The 16,271-nt window shown below is 38.2% G+C and overlaps 1 protein-coding gene across 8 annotated transcripts in view; it reads left to right on the top strand.

Annotated features, from left to right (window-relative positions):
* Positions 1 to 16,271, top strand: part of DNAH7 (dynein axonemal heavy chain 7) — a 257,248-nt gene that overhangs the window by 206,180 nt on the left and 34,797 nt on the right. For all 8 annotated transcript variants that reach the window (XM_019974246.2, XM_019974250.2, XM_019974240.2 and 5 more), the window contains 5 exons: positions 604 to 798; positions 5,011 to 5,103; positions 11,750 to 11,926; positions 12,635 to 12,796; positions 14,923 to 15,123. In XM_019974246.2, the coding sequence (XP_019829805.2) occupies positions 604 to 798; positions 5,011 to 5,103; positions 11,750 to 11,926; positions 12,635 to 12,796; positions 14,923 to 15,123 (828 nt within the window). The remainder of the gene's footprint in view (positions 1 to 603; positions 799 to 5,010; positions 5,104 to 11,749; positions 11,927 to 12,634; positions 12,797 to 14,922; positions 15,124 to 16,271) is intronic.

Raw genomic sequence — 16,271 nt, 5'->3', positions numbered from 1 at the left:
TAACCATTGGGCTTAACAATACCATTCAGTAATTTTAGCTATGTTTCAAATCTGTTTACTTAAAATATGGGAAGCGCTTTAAGAATGGAAGAGAGGTGTGTAAATTCATTATTTTATACACATGTGTTTAAGCTTTATTAAGTTCATATGGTGAAGTATTAGTTGAATTTTGAAGAAACATTTTAGTATTTCTTGCAAAAATTTCATAGCAGTAACTCATTATATTTTATAGAAAATAATTGAAAACATGGCAGATACATGGCTTTCTGTCTTCCCACAACTTTTACAGACAATAAAACTCTTAGCAGTCATTTTGGAAGGCATATATTAAAAAAGAATAAAATTCAGATTTCCATGTTTAGATCAGAAATTCTGGAGGAAAATTATCAACAAGTAGCTCTCTAAAATGGAACTATTTTGAAAACTAGTTATAATGAATACATTGATTTCTTATGAATCAATACTGACCTATACCAATAACTAGAATTTTATGGGGGAATATTTGAAACTTGAAAATCAGTCAATTTTTTTTAAATGGTTGTAAGTTACCTGTGTATATGATAAACTCATTTCTGACTCTTCACGCTACTTTGTTTTCCAAAGATTAATAAAGCTGAGTGGAGATTTCTGTTAACTGGTGGCATTGGCCTGGATAATCCTCATGCCAACCCTTGTACATGGCTTCCTCAAAAATCTTGGGATGAAATATGTCGACTGGACGATTTGTCTGCCTTCAAAAACATTCGTCGGGAGTTTATGCGCTTAAAGGATGGATGGAAAAAAGTATATGACAGTTTGGTATGCTTTTAACTCTCTTGCTTGTTTCACAGTTTTTAAATGGAGAAAATAATGTCAAATAATTTATTCTTGTCTGTAAGTAAGCATTAAACAGCTCGTCAAATATAATGTTTCGATTAGGCTATCCCCACTTTCTAATTGGTACTGTTTGTACTTCTCTTTAAATTCCATGGAATCTGTAAAGATGCAAAAAAGTTGCATGGTCCTTAAAAGTATTCTTTTTGGATTTTCATGCCAGGTTTTTATTATCAACTTAGACTTTGGCAGTCATAATGGCAGATGACTTAAAATTTTATAGAACAGGTTTTGTTTAGATTTTCTGAACACAGGGCACAAACTAATAAATATTTTTGTCATTTGATGAGAGGGAAAAAATAATAGTTCCCAAATAATTTTCATGAGACCTGATCTTGCTAGTTGGAGATTACTGTAGCTAACATATGCCATGATGCTCAGTTTCCCTTCTGGAATATAAACAAATTGTTGCCTTCCTTCACTTTTTTCCTTAGCACAAGGGCTAACATTGTGATTCCCGGTTAATTTTTTCTAGTGTTTCTACTTTTTTGATATTTTTCTTTCCTTGGGCTTAATATGCAACAGTTCTTTTGGGGGGTGGGGGTTGGAGGGGAGAAAAAGCAGGATGCGTAGAGAACACTTTGGTGACCTGTTTATTGTACTATACATGATAGAATGTGTCTGCACATGAATTTAAATATTTTGGTTTGGATCTCTTTTGGATTGATCCTTGTTAATAATAAAAATACTTTTTCCAGAGGCAAATATGTTTTTGTATGTAGTTGAGTCTAGTTTAAATAGAAATTTCCCTATGCTGAAGCATGGAGATTTCTGACCTGAGATACTATAGCTTTCCCAGCTGTTTCAAAAACACAAGGGTCTTATTTTCCCATGTGTGTTCCTCCTCTTGGGATCTTGATACATCTCTTCTTGCATATTTGTAATAACATTCTTTGGCTGCTTCTTTACATTGTGTGTGTGGCGGGGGGAAGGGGAAGGAACATGCATGTGCTCAGTCGCGTCTAACTCTGCAACCTCATGGACTGTAGCCTGCCAGGCTCCTCTGTCCTTGGAATTTTCTAGGCAGGAATACTGGAACAAGTTGCTATTTCCTACTCCAGGGAATCTTCCTAATCCAGGGATCCGACTTGAGTCTCTTGAGTCACCTGTATTGGCAGGTGGATTCTTTACCACTGTGCCACCTGGGAAGCCCCTTCCTTATTATACACATTTGAAAATATTCCTTTCTTGAAAAGGTATCAAAATTTATCAAAATAAAAAGTAATGCATAGCCTTTGTTGTTTGCAATAAATGTTTATTTTTGTAATAGATAATGAGAGTAGTTTTTGCTGACTATATAGAGCTTCTCCATCTTTGGCTGCAAAGGATATAATCACTCTGATTTCGGTGTTGACCATCTGGTGATGTCCATGTATAGAGTCTTCTCTTGTGTTTTTGGAAGAGGGTGTTTGCTATGACCAGTGTGTTCTCTTGGCAGAACTCTGTTAACCTTTGCCCTGCTTCATTCTGCACTCCAAGGCCAAATTTGCCTGTTACTCCAGGTGTTTCTTGACTTCCTACTTTTGCATTCTAGTCCCCTATAATGAAAAGGACATCTTTTTTGGGTGTTAGTTCTAGAAGGTCTTGTAGGTCTTCATAGAACCATTCAACTTAAGCTTCTTCAGCATTACTGGCTGGGGCATAGACTTGGATTACTGTGATATTGACCGGGAGCTGACTGTGGCTCAGATCATGAACTCCTTATTGCCAAATTCAGACTTAAATTAAAGAAAGTGGAGAAAACCACTAGACCATTCAGGTATGACCTAAATCAAATCCTTTATAACTATACAGTGGAAGTGAGAAATAGATTTAAGGGACTAGATCTGATAGACAGAGTGCCTGATGAACTATGGACAGAGGTTCGTGACATTGTACAGGAGACAGGGAGCAAGACCATCCCCAAGAAAAAGAAATGCAAAAAAGCAAAATGGCTGTCTGAGGACGCCTTACAGATATACCCATTTGAATGCAGAGTTCCAAAGAATAGCAAGGAGAGATAAGAAAGCCTTCCTCAAGGATCAATGCAAAGAAATAGAGGAAACCAATAGAATGGGAAAGACTAGAGATCTCTTCAAGAAAATTAGAGATACCAAGGGAACATTTCATGCAAAGATGAGCTCAATAAAGGACAGAAATGGTACGGACCTAGCAGAAGCAGAAGATATTAAGAAGAGGTGGCAAGAATACACAGAAGAACTGTACAAAAAAGATCTTCACGACCCAGATAATCACGAAGATGTGATCACTCACACTCACCTAGAGCTGGACATCCTGGAATGTGAAGTAAGGTGGCCTTAGGAAGCATCACTACGAACAAAGCTAGTGGATGTGATGAAATTTCAGTTGAGCTATTTCAAATGCTGAAAGATGATGCTGTGAAAGTGCTGCCCTCAATATGCCAGCAAATCTGGAAAACTCAGCAGTGGCCACAGGGCTGGAAAAGGTCAGTTTTCATTCCAATCCCAAAGAAAGGCAATGCCAAAGAATGCTCAAACTACCGCATAATTGCACTTATCTCACACGCTAGTAAAGTAATGCTCAAAATTCCCCAAACCAGGCTTCAGCAATACATGAACCATGAACTTCCAGATGTTCAAGCTGGATTTAGAAAAGGCAGAGGAACCAGAGATCAAATTGTCAACATCCACTGGATCATCAAAAAAGCAAGAGAGTTCCAGAAAAACATCTATTTCTGCTTTATTGACTATGCCAAAGCCTTTGACTGTATGGATCACAATAAACTGGGGAAAATTCTGAAAGAGATGGGGATACCAGACCACCTGACCTGCCTCTTGAGAAACCTGTATACAAGTCAGGAAGCAACAGTTTGAACTGGACATGGAAGAACAAACTGTTTCCAAATAGGAAAAGGAGTACGTCAAGGCTGTATATTGTCACCCTGCTTATTTAATTTACATGCAGAGTACACCATGAGAAATGCTGGGCTGAAAGAAGCACAAGCTGGAATCAAGATTGTCAGGAGAAATATCAATAACCTTAGATGTGCAGATGACACCACCCTTATGGCAGAAAGTGAAGAACTAAAGAGCCTCTTGATGAAAGTGAAAGAGGAGAGTGAAAAAGTTGGCTTAAAACTCAACATTCAAAAAACTAAGATCATGGCATCCGGTCCCATCACTTCATAGCAAATAGATGGGCAAACAGTGGAAACAGTGGCTGACTTTATTTTTCTGGTCTCCAAAATCACTACAGATGGTGATTGCAGACATGAAATTAAAAGACGCTTACTCCTTGGAAGGAAAGTTATGACCAACCTAGACAGCATATTCAAAAGCAGAGACATTACTTTGACAACAGAGGTCCGTCTAGTCAAGGCTATGGTTTTTCCAGTGGTCATGTATGGATGTTTGAGTTGGACTATAAAGAAAGCTGAGAGCTGAAGAATTGATGCTTTTGAATTGTGGTGTTGGAGAAGACTCTTGGGAGTCCCTTGGACTGCAAGGAGATCCAACCAGTCCATTCTAAAGGAGTTCAGTCCTGGGTCTTCATTGGAGGGACTGATGCTGAAGCTGAAACTCCAATACTTTGGCCACCTGATGCGAAGAGCTGACTCATTTGAAAAGCCCCTGATGCTGGGAAAGATTGAGGGCAGGAGGAGAAGGGGACGACAGAGGATGAGATGGCTGGATGGCATCACCAACTCAATGAACATGAGTTTGGGTAAACTCCGGGAGTTGGTGATGGACAGGGAGGCCTGGCGTGCTGCTTTTCATGGAGTCACCGAGTCAGACACGATGGAGCGACTGAACTGAACTAAATGAGAGTAGTTAGTTGGCAGGGTTTGAAATGCCTTTGGAGAAATAATGGGAAAAATTCTCCTAATGCACATTTATTGTAGTAACAGGAAGCATTTGTGCTATTGATTAATGTTCATATTGACACTAACCTACTTATTTAATGTCTTAGTTTTGATTTTATGTGGCAGTTAAAATTTTCTTTTTATTTATTATTTCATAGCTTTGCCCCAACCTAATAAAATTTACATTAGCATTCTTAATTTCATTTAATCATTTTATGTTTTCTTTAAACTCAATTTAAAAGTCAAAATACTGGGTTTTGGGGGTTTTATTAAGTCTTCCAAATAATATTGAATTATATCCACTGTCATTTTAGGAACCACATCATGAGGTTTTTCCTGACGATTGGGAAGATAAAATGAGTGAGTTTCAACGGATGCTTATCATTCGTTGCTTGAGGCCGGACAAGGTAAATGCTGTCTTTGGAAGCTGCTCAGTGAATTCCAGACCTTCCTAGCTCCACATACCAGACAAACATGTGTTTCCTTAAGTAATCCTTGGGGGTGGGGTGGTAAAGGAGTCTGCAGGAAATAACCCCAATTCCCTCTAATGCAGTCATTTTGTAAAAAGTGTATATTTATTATAACTGTATTAAATTAGTAATTAACCAGATTATGTTTAATAGTTTATTTATGTTACAGCTCTTCCTGTTATCCCTGGAGAAGGGAATGGACAATCTACTTCCTTTACATTTTTGTTCTTACTGTTTTGATGAAATTGGTCAATGTTGTTTACATGAAGCTGATTTACTACACCTTCTGTTTCCTCAAATGCTATCCTGTACATAGTTCTTTATTGGCTTTTGGAAAGCTAGTAGAATATTGTTTTTAAGATGTTCATAATCGCTTACCACAAAGGAAAATGTCAACACTATTAATTTTCATTTCTTTAAGTAATAAATTATATAACCAGTGGATCAGCTGACCTGTCATATCAACAAATGAGAGCACTCACTGATGTCCTCATTTGTATTATTAAACTCTATTTAAAAAAACAAACTATTCACTTAAGTGTAAAGACACGTATCCACAGAGATATCCACATAATTCTGAGGACCTGTAGACATTGGGAATGTTGGAAGAAAAACTGAAAATATATTCTAATTGTCCACTGTTACTACTCGAGTAAAAGTATACATAATTACTTCAAAATTTACTGTATTCACAATTTGAGTTGCTAAGGATATAAGATAATGCTTCCATTCTAACAGCAATAGAAAGATCAACACTTGTATGATGAAGACAGTCTTTATTTTTTAAAAAAATTTTCTACACATCAGTGATAATACAAGATAGAGGCATTCTTTCCTCTGTAGGTCAGGGTCTGTTCGATGAACACTTGTCATTCTTTCTTGAATTGGCAGTGTGGCCTTAGCCAGGGCCAGAGTATCCATTAAGCATAGAACCTCGGGTCCATGATACTCTTAGGAGTTCATGAAAGTAAAATGAGAAAATATACCAGTCTGTTATATTTTAATTATACAAAAACAGTTGAAACGTACATTTTTTCTATTTATTGATGGAAGAAGGGGTCCACAATGTGCCAAGGGTCCCTGAATGTCATAGTGCTGCCCAGCTTTTAGATGTTGGAAATAGTTCTCATTGTTGATCATTATTTAACTGCAGCTTGGGGGCCCTTTTAAAAATGAATCTTCACTGAAACTATTAGTGTTAAGCCTCAGAAGTTTTCACTGCAAATATTAAATATGAAAGAATATGAAATAGTTCAAACTCTTGTCTAATATGACTTCTTCCTTTAAAACATTTTTTTAATTTTCAAAGATTTTTTTACTTTGTTTTCTAAGATAAAAACTGTTACACTAAATGGCTCTTTGTGTACCATTAACCTTCTTCCCTCAATATTTGACAGAGAAGTTTCTGATCGTAGTCTATATTGTTTAGTTAAAAGTGATTAATGAGCTGTTTCCTAACTGCAGCAGTTTCATCTATAAATTTCTTTTCCCCAGTTTGTTTTTAAAAATTTGACATTTTAATCTGAAAATACATTGAGTACCAAATAGATCAAATATTATTTTCCATAGTCACTATCTTTTTCAAGTGAGTATGAGGGAGCTGGGAAATTTAGATATTCAAGCTGAGGGACTTTTGTTCATTTTTTGAATCAGTCGAGATTAATCTTACAGTCCTACTTCTCTTAACTCTGTTAACTCCTCTGCAGAATGCTTTAGCACTGTGTGTTATAACTTTTTCTTATATGTTTACATGTCTCCTCTAGAGTTTCCTTTGCATAGGTGGAAGAGTGTAAACATTAATACTTCTCAGCAATATTCCTGGTTCTCTCCTGTGTATACTCGAGGTGGGGGCATTGTGGCCATTAACCTTGTTTTGGCCAGTAAAATGTGAACAAAAGTGTCAGGGTGGAAGCATTTAGCTATCATTGTGAGATTCTCCAGAATATTCCTCTTGCCGTCAAAATTGTGGAATCACATGTTGATATTTAAGTGCCATAAACAGGCTGGAATGCTGAGTCAGAGCAGGGAGAGTTTGTTGCCTGGACACTCAGATGACTTTTCTGAGATGGTAAGCTTTTGTTGTGTTAAACCACTGAAATCTTGAAGCTGTTTGCTACTATAGCATAGTTCAATTTATCCTAAGTTAGCTAGTTACCATTTAATTAATTACTATACTATCATACCTGTAATCCTTAATATATAAATAATTATCAGATTTCCTTGGTGGCTCAGATGGTAAAGAACCCACCTGCAATGCAAGAGACCTAGGTTCGATCCCTGGGTTGGGAAGATCTCCTGGAGAAGGGAATGGCTACCCACTGCAGCAGTATTCTTGCCTAGGAAATCCCATGGACAGAGGTGCATGGAAGGCTACTGTTCATGGGATCACAAAGGAGTCAGACATGACTGAGTGACTAATACTTTTTGGACATCTTTCATGGGTCAGATGGTAAAGAAACTAGTTACCATTATCTAAACCATCATACCTACAATCCTTAATATAGAAATAATTATTAGTATGCTCTTTTATTACTTGCAATCTCAAACCCTTCAATCTTGCTGTTACCAGGTACTTTAATTCCTAGTCATAAATCACTGATTTTGGAACTATGTATTTAAAAATGATATATGACTATAGTATTATGCTTTGAAAAGAATAATTTTCCAAAGTAAAAATGGTATTAGCATGCCAGAGAAAGGAACAGTGCTATATAAGGCTAACAATTGGCCTGCTGCTGCTGGTGCTAAGTCACTTCAGTCGTGTCTGACTCTGTGCGACTGCAGCCTACCAGGACTGCAGCCTACCAGGCTCCCCCGTCCCTGGGATTCTCCAGGCAAGAACACTGGAGTGGGTTGCCATTTCCTTCTCCAATGCATGAAAGGGGAAAGTGAAAGTGAAGTCGCTTAGTCGTGTCCGACTCTTAGCGACCCAATGGACTGCAGCCCACCAGGCTCCTCCATCCATGGGCTTTTCCAGGCAACAGTACTGGAGTGGGGTGCCATTGCCTTCTCCCAACAATTGGGCTAGTACTACATAAATAGATTTTATTTCTTTGCTATCTCTAAGTCATGAGATATATATCTCCACTAGGGAAATCTGTAATTGTTTGGTCTCTAATATAAAATATATATTATTTGTCACCATAGTTTTTTTCTGTCTCCTTTCCACGGCTCTCCCTTCAAAAACCGACTCCATCCCATGGTAAGCAGCCACAAATGCTAGGTTCTCTAATGCCGTAGTTTGGAAAAATGTAAAAGATTTTCACTAAACCACCAGTAGGAAAAATGAAATGTTTGCACTTTCCTTGGATTTCAATAGTTTATACTGCTTTATTGACAAAAGCATATCAGATGTATAAATACTGAGGTATGGAATGTTTTGAGCCCATTTACAAAATGAAGAGCTTCTGGCCAGTTTTCTCCTTCTGGACTGTAAACAAAAAGCAAATTAAACAGCTTTTAATAAGAAACTTGTCAAATATAAGCTAGTATGTTTCTCTAACCTCAGATAAATCTTGTAGGAACTTGAAAGACACAGAAAAACATACATAGAAGACCACAAACTTCTTTTCTGCCTTTGGGAAGATGGGTTCCTAAATTAGTCTGTAATTTTTGTTCCTGACAGATTTTATTTTATAGTTCTTACACTTGCATAATCAGATTGCAGAAGCAAACCCAATTCCATCACCTTCCAAATTGAATAGCTTGCAGTTTCATTTGCCTCAGAAGTTACTGTTTAGTCTTGGGAACAGCTGGTCTCATTCAGTTGTTTTTTTGTTTTTTAATTTTTGTGTTGACTATTGTGTTTTAATTTTTTTAATTGGAGGAGAAAATTCCATGGACAGAAGAGCCTGGCAGGCTACAGTTCATGGGGTCACAAAGAGCTGAACACGACTGAACGACTAACACACACACACACACACACAACTGCTTTACAATGTTGTGTTGGTGTTTGCTGTATAACAGCATGAGTCAGCTATAAGTATACATATATTCCCCCTATCTTGAGCCTCCCTTCCCCCGTCCCACCCCTCTAGGTCATCACGGAACACCAATCTGAATTCTCTGTGTCATACGGCAGCTTCCCGCTAGCTAGCTATTTTACACAGGGTACTGTATATATGTCAATCTACTCTCAATTCGTCCCACCCTTTCCTTTTCCCACTGTATCCACAAGTCCACAATTTCTATGATCTTATTCAGTTTTAATGTTAAAAATGAAACAATGAAAATTATCATTTGAGCACCCCTAACTGGGTCTTCCTGTACAACGAGAGGACTCACTTCCCATCTGCCATGTTTGCACAAATTCAGTGAATGACCCCAGCCTGAAACACTCAGAGCTCAGACTTCCTAAAAGTGAAACCATGTACTTAAAAGCCATGTGCTTTCGATTTGTTGTAAAATTATAATTCAGTGAAGAGGTTAGCCTTGAGAGGAGAGAGGTTATTAAAAACTATTTTGTTTTTCTTTGTTAATTGTTATTGTTCTTAACCTAGGGAGAAAAGACAGCCATAGGAAAAGAATAATAGGGAAAAGGGCGAGGACAAGGCCTGAGACAGGAAGTGAGGATATTTTCAGTTTTCTACCATCAGCTTGATATCTGTTCCCATTCAAAATATCTGAAACATGAAATAATTTCCTTGGAATAGAAACTTTATGCATAGGTGAATTTATTGTTCAGTAATATTTTTTAGAATTTCTATAGTTAGAGTCCCACCTTCATAAAAGAGAACATCCTAATTTATTCATTTACTCAGTAGATTTTTATTGTATAGGAACAATATATGAGTAATCTCCTTAGGTATATCCATGCCATTGTGGCATTTACACATTTGTTATTACTCTTCTATACCTTTCTGTAGTTTTAAATTTTGTATTGATGTACAGTTGACTTAGAATATTGCATTGATTTTTGGTATACACCAAAGTGATTCAGTTATACATATATATATATATGTTCATTTTCAGATTCTTTTTCATTATGGTTTATTATAGGATATTGAATATAGTTCCCTGTGGTATAGAGTAGGATTTTGTTGTTTATCTGTTTTATATACAGCAGTGTGTATCAGCTAATCCTGAACTAATTTATCCCTCTCTCACCTCCTTTCCTCTTTGATAACCATAACAATGTTTTGTATGTTTGTGAGTCTGCTTCTGTTTTGTAAATAAGTTTACTTGTATCGTATTTTAGATTCCACGTGTAAGTGATAGCATATGATATTTGCCATTCTCCAACTTCACTTAGTGTGATAATCTCTGGCTCCTCCATGTTGCTGCAAATGGCATTACTCCATTCTTTTTTATAGCTGAATAGTATTCCATTGTACATATGTACCACATCTTTTTGAAAAGTTTTAATTTTGTATTGGAACATAGCTGGTCCTACCACTTCATGGAAAGTAGATGGGGGAAATTCTGAAACAGTGTCAGATTTCTTTTTGGGGGGCCCCAAAATCAATGTGGATGGTGACTGCATCCATGTAATTAAAAGACACTTGCTCCTTGGAAGAATAGCTGTGTCAAACCTAGACAGTGTTTTAAAAAGCAGAGGCATCACTTTGCTGACAAACGTCCATATAGTCAAAGCTGTGGTTTTTCCAGTAATGTATGGATGTGAGAGTTTGACCGTAAAGAAGGCTGAGTGCCAAAGAATTGATGCTTTCAAACTGTGGTGTTGGACAAGACTCTTGAGAGTCCCTTGGACTACAAGAAGATCAAACCAGTCCATTCTAAAGGAAATCAGTCCTGAATATTCATTGGAAGGACTGATGCTGAAACTGAAGCTCCAGTACTTTGGCCTCCTGATGCAAAGAGCTGACTCCTTGGAAAAGACCTTGATGCTGGGGAAAATTGAGGGCAAGAGGAGAAGGAGGTGACAGAGGAAAAGAGATTAGATGATATCACTGACTCAATGGACATGAGTTTGAGCAAACTCAGGGAGATGGTGAAGGACAGAGAAGCCTGATGTGCTATAGTTCATGGGGTTGCAAAGAGTCAGACACAACTTAGAAACTGAACAAAACAACAACATAGCTGATTAACAATGTTGTGATAGTTTTGGGTGGATATTTACCACATCTTCTTTATCCATTCATCTGTCAAGGGACATTGAGGTTGGTTCCATGTCTTGGTTATTCATACCTTCCTGTGTTTGAATGAATCTAATTGTGGAGACATTAAAAACATTTAAGTAAAGATATTTAAGTAAAGATATTCCTTCACTGTTTCTTGTCTCCCAACCCTCACACACAACCCTCACACACTTAGTCTTTCTTTCCCTCTCTCCCTCTTTCTCAATACACACATTTACCTGCACATATATCCACATCAGGACCAACACTGTTTTTAAGGTATATATATGTATATATGTATATGTATATATATCACCCACCTTTTATTGTTTAAATAATGTATACTTTCCATCTAAAAGACAACTGTGCCTTTGACTCTTTATCAATGGTTACAAATACACAAACAAATGGACAGTCTTTTGTTATAAAATACCTTTGAATATTAGTTTTTAAGGTTTTAGGCAGATTTCAAATATTCCTTCAAATCCTTTCTTTTCCCTTTCTAGGTTATTCCAATGCTGCAAGAATTTATAACCAACAGATTGGGGCGTGCATTCATTGAACCACCCCCATTTGATCTCTCCAAGGCATTTGCAGACAGTAACTGCTGCGCACCCCTGATATTCGTACTGTCTCCTGGAGCGGATCCCATGGCTGCCCTTCTGAAATTTGCTGATGATCAGGTACCTTAAAACTCTATTGTTTTCAGCTGCTTGTGTCAATAAACTGTGGCTATTCAGACAGGGCATTCTCCTCTACTGCTCCCATAACTCAAGGACCCTTCTACTGTGGCATTCAGATGGTAATTGTTCTAGAAATAGATGGGAGTCACAGACACCATCTCCCAAAAGTGTAGATGAATAAGGATATAGGAGAAATGAATTCCAGGCAAACATTCCCACAGATTTCCTTAAATGAACTTGAATGGAAATTAGAGGCTATAGGCATTTTTACCTGAACTTTATGCAAGTAACCAAATTAGTTAAGATATAATTATTCAAAGATCTGGAGGAGACTGGGGTAAGTTCATCTCTTTATTCATAGTTTTCAGCTTTGAATTTTAGGAGTTGCTGCATGGTAGCAGGGCTGGTCCATCTCCTCATATTGAAAGTCTGTTTAACTTTTTTCTGCCTCTGATCTCAGCAATCAAAGACCCTACAGGATGTTTTGTTCGTTGCCATGACTGTTTCCTTCATGCTCTGGCTTGTGTTGTATCTGTTTATTGGCTTCTTAATCAGGAAAAGTTTTCTAGAGCTGTGTGTGCTTGGGAACTCTGAGGGATGCAGCATGATTAAATTTTAATGTATTTAATATGAGCATTTCCTGTGATGATAATATTGATTCTTCTTCAAAATTTGATTTTAAATGACATCTTCACTATCCTCATACAGGGATACGGAGGAACAAAACTTAGCTCTTTATCTCTTGGTCAAGGCCAAGGGCCCATAGCAATGAAGATGTTAGAAAAAGCTGTCAAAGAAGGCACATGGGTTGTTCTTCAGAATTGTCACCTTGCCACCTCTTGGATGCCAACCCTCGAGAAAGTTTGCGAGGTAAAAATGCAAGCTTATTTTGATGAGATGGTAGTCTCCCAGTGTAATTAGTGATGCATATACCATTTAAATAACTCCACTCCTGTCCTGTGATTTGTGGGTTGCAGGTTTAGTGGCCTGGCTGGATTTTAGGGGAGGTGGGCTCAAGTTGGGAGCGGGAGGACAGCCCATGGCCAGGCCTTGCCTAATTCCTCCTACTAAGGGTGAGTTCTCATCCCATGGGTCAGAAATATCCTTCATCCAGAGGCACAGCCTCAAAGATAAGAATAAACCACAGGGCAAATAGAAAGCAATTTTTTACAGCAGTGGAGCAAAAACAATGAAAAAAGCTTTTCGGGGGAAATTCATGTGGCCCCTCTAAACTGGAAGGCTTCAGGATGTAACTTTTCTGAAATTCACTTGTCACCCACACAGCCTGTCACTCTGCCACAAAGGCTGAATCTGAAACCAGAAGAGCACTCCTCCCACCCACCTGTTGTAGTGGGTCATGATACTTCCCTCTCTTTGTGGTCAGAGATTCCAGAAAGAAAACCCCATGTAGCTCAGCTGAGTAAATAGAAAACCTGGCACTTGGTTTCAACAGAGAAAAATGTGTCCAAATAATTACCCATGACTCTAGCCCTCTCCTCACTTACAGTCCTTCAGGCTTAAACTGATAGAACTTGCATTATCCAGACATCCACCTGACGCTAAGGAGCAGACTGTGGTGTTCTTTATGCCACTTGTCACCATTTTGCTTTGTTTGTCTCCCACTAGAATGTAAGCATGCACTGTTTTTGTTCCCTGGTTTACCTCTAGCACCTTGAATAATGCCTGGCTCATGGGACATAATCAGTCAATAATTACTGAACTTGTGAATGAATAATGCTTCACTGCTTAGAGCCTTTCCGTGGCTTTCCATTGTGTGAAGACAACGTTCATGCCCCCATCATGGTTTCTTCATCTGAGCATTGCCTGCTTCTCAGGCATTTCTGTCTTGACTTCTGTGCTCCAGCCACTTGGCCTTTTTTTCACGTTCATTGGGAGAACATGCTTTCTTGAGAATGTAGGCCTCCATAATAAATCTTATTTCTATCTGAAAAACTTCTTTAGTATTTTTTGCCTTACTAACATCTTCTCATGCTTTGGGCCTTATATTAGAGGCTTTATGTTTGTGCCTGTTTCCTCACAGTTCCTCTGTCTCTGGGCTGTTCTCTTGGCCTGTCAAATCATATCATATACCCATTAGAGAGTCAATGCAAGAGACAAGAGCTGCCTTCAATGATGAGTGAAGTTGACCCAAAGTCCCATGAGTCATGCCATCTAAGTCACCAGGCATAGGCCAGCCAGCAGGAGAAAAGGATGGCACCTTCACTGTTCATTAAAAAGCATCCTTCCAATCTCCCCACCCACCCCTTTACCACATGAATGCTCAAAATTTTTTTTTACTGATAGAGATTTGCAATTTAAAAAGCACAGATATGACTGACATGGACAGTTGGGAGGAGTTAGTGAAACAGGAGAGAGGGAAAGCCCGGTGATATTATTCCAAGGCCTGATAGTGCCTTCACAACAGTCATGAGCGTTCTGTCATCCTTTATCCTCCTAGCAGGCCTTACTGTCCCCATAAACAAGTATCACTAATAATGGTGTGGTTTAGTGCTTCAGGATACACCAGTTATTGTCTTTCAAACCTCCCCCTTTTTGTTCATCCCTCCTTGGCTTAATATTGATTTATCTGAGTGTGTGGCTTATTCTCACAGCTTGGCTACAGCAAGAGGACATCATTCTTAATATGGCTCTGGGGCAGAGAAGTATTTCTATAAATATTTCAGCAACAGCAGTGAAGACACAAGATTTTTTGAATGTCTTAGTCTTTGTCATGGCCAACTCTGAATTATGTAATGCCTTTGTAAACTTTATGGTCATGTGTTTTAATTGTATCAGGGAGAGTGGCAACCCGCTGGGCCTTCCCAGTGACGTATGTCCTTTCAGTGGCAGTATTAGATTTTAAGGCTTTTGCCTTCAATTGCAGCAGTAACCCCTATTTTGTACAGCTGTTTCCTCCCACTTCTGGCCCACATGATCCAGAGATTTTCCTTCCATTTTATGTATCTTATATATCTGACTTTTTGTTTTTGTTGCAGGAGTTAAGCATAGAAACAACGCATCCAGATTTCCGAATTTGGCTGACAAGTTACCCATCTCCAAATTTCCCCGTGTCTGTGCTGCAGAATGGAGTGAAAATGACCAATGAAGCACCGAAAGGTTTACGGGCCAATATCATTCGCTCCTACCTCATGGACCCGATCTCTGACCCCGAGTTCTTTGGCAGCTGCAAAAAGCCTGTTAGTAATGGCTAAGTCTTGTTACCTCAGCCCCGTAAAGCAACTCAAGTGGCCCCCGGTGGTCCTGGATGTGTGTGCTGAGTGAAACTGCAAATTAAATAGGCCTCGTGCACTGCGGTGCAGTTGGTTTTGATTACTGATTATTGACTGTGCCGAAGTCAATTTTATTAATATTTTATTTTAATCTTACCACTAGGCTCATTCCTGCTCAGCTGATATCTAGTGGGGTATTATTAATTATGCAGCCTTCTATTTAGAAAGTCAGCTGCAAGCCATTCGCCATACAAATCTGCAAGGTTGGAGAATCCTGTTTCAGGATATTAGCTGAGCCCTTTGCTATTTGAAGCCATATCTTTAAATTAAAACATAAAAATATTTCCTCCATATAACTATAATGAGAGCTAAAATGATTTTACTCCCTGATTGATGGGACTCATAAGGGTCTTTTTTTTTTAGCATCACCAGGCAGGCAGGGAAGCCACCCACTGCTTTCATGATTAGAATTCTATGTGTGAATGTCTGTGACCTAAAATTGTTTCTCAGTGTTTTGCCATAATTAAAAATGGAAGAACTTCTTTTTAAGAGGGTTATGAACCATTGTAAGTTTTTGCCATTAAAAAACCCACACTCTTGATGTTGGAATATGTTTTAAATACACATCAAAAGAAAACATTAAGAATAAAGAAGTGCTTTCATTAAACAAAAGTCTGGGGTAATAAAAAAAGGGAGCCCGTATTTAAATGTAAGTCAGACCTTTATAGTTCAAGCCCTGCTGTATGACAAACTTTTGTATTGATTTGGCCCAGAGAGAGCAGGTTACTCCCAGGTAGGTGATGAGGGCATTTCTGCACATGATAGCTAGACAGAAGCCCTTTTGCAAAATGTCACTCCCTTCCTTCTAGATCCATAGGTCTCTCCGATAGTTGTCACAAACATGAGAAGTCCAGACATTTATGAACTGAAATTCAAACCAAAAATCTCAAATGCCGAAACAGCACACCATAGTTCATATATTTTAGTTTTTCATTTGGAAATAATTTTAAACTCACAGAAAAGTTGCAAATATAAAAGTAATATAAAGAACAGCCCTGTGCCCTTTACTTATATTTGCTTCCTGTTAACATGTACCATCTGCAGGAAAGTTAGAT

This window comes from Bos indicus, chromosome 2 (assembly GCF_029378745.1).
Source record: "Bos indicus isolate NIAB-ARS_2022 breed Sahiwal x Tharparkar chromosome 2, NIAB-ARS_B.indTharparkar_mat_pri_1.0, whole genome shotgun sequence".
Taxonomy (NCBI): domain Eukaryota; kingdom Metazoa; phylum Chordata; class Mammalia; order Artiodactyla; family Bovidae; genus Bos; species Bos indicus.
Note: the sequence above shows the minus strand (reverse complement) of the source record. Positions and strands in the feature narration are given on the sequence as shown.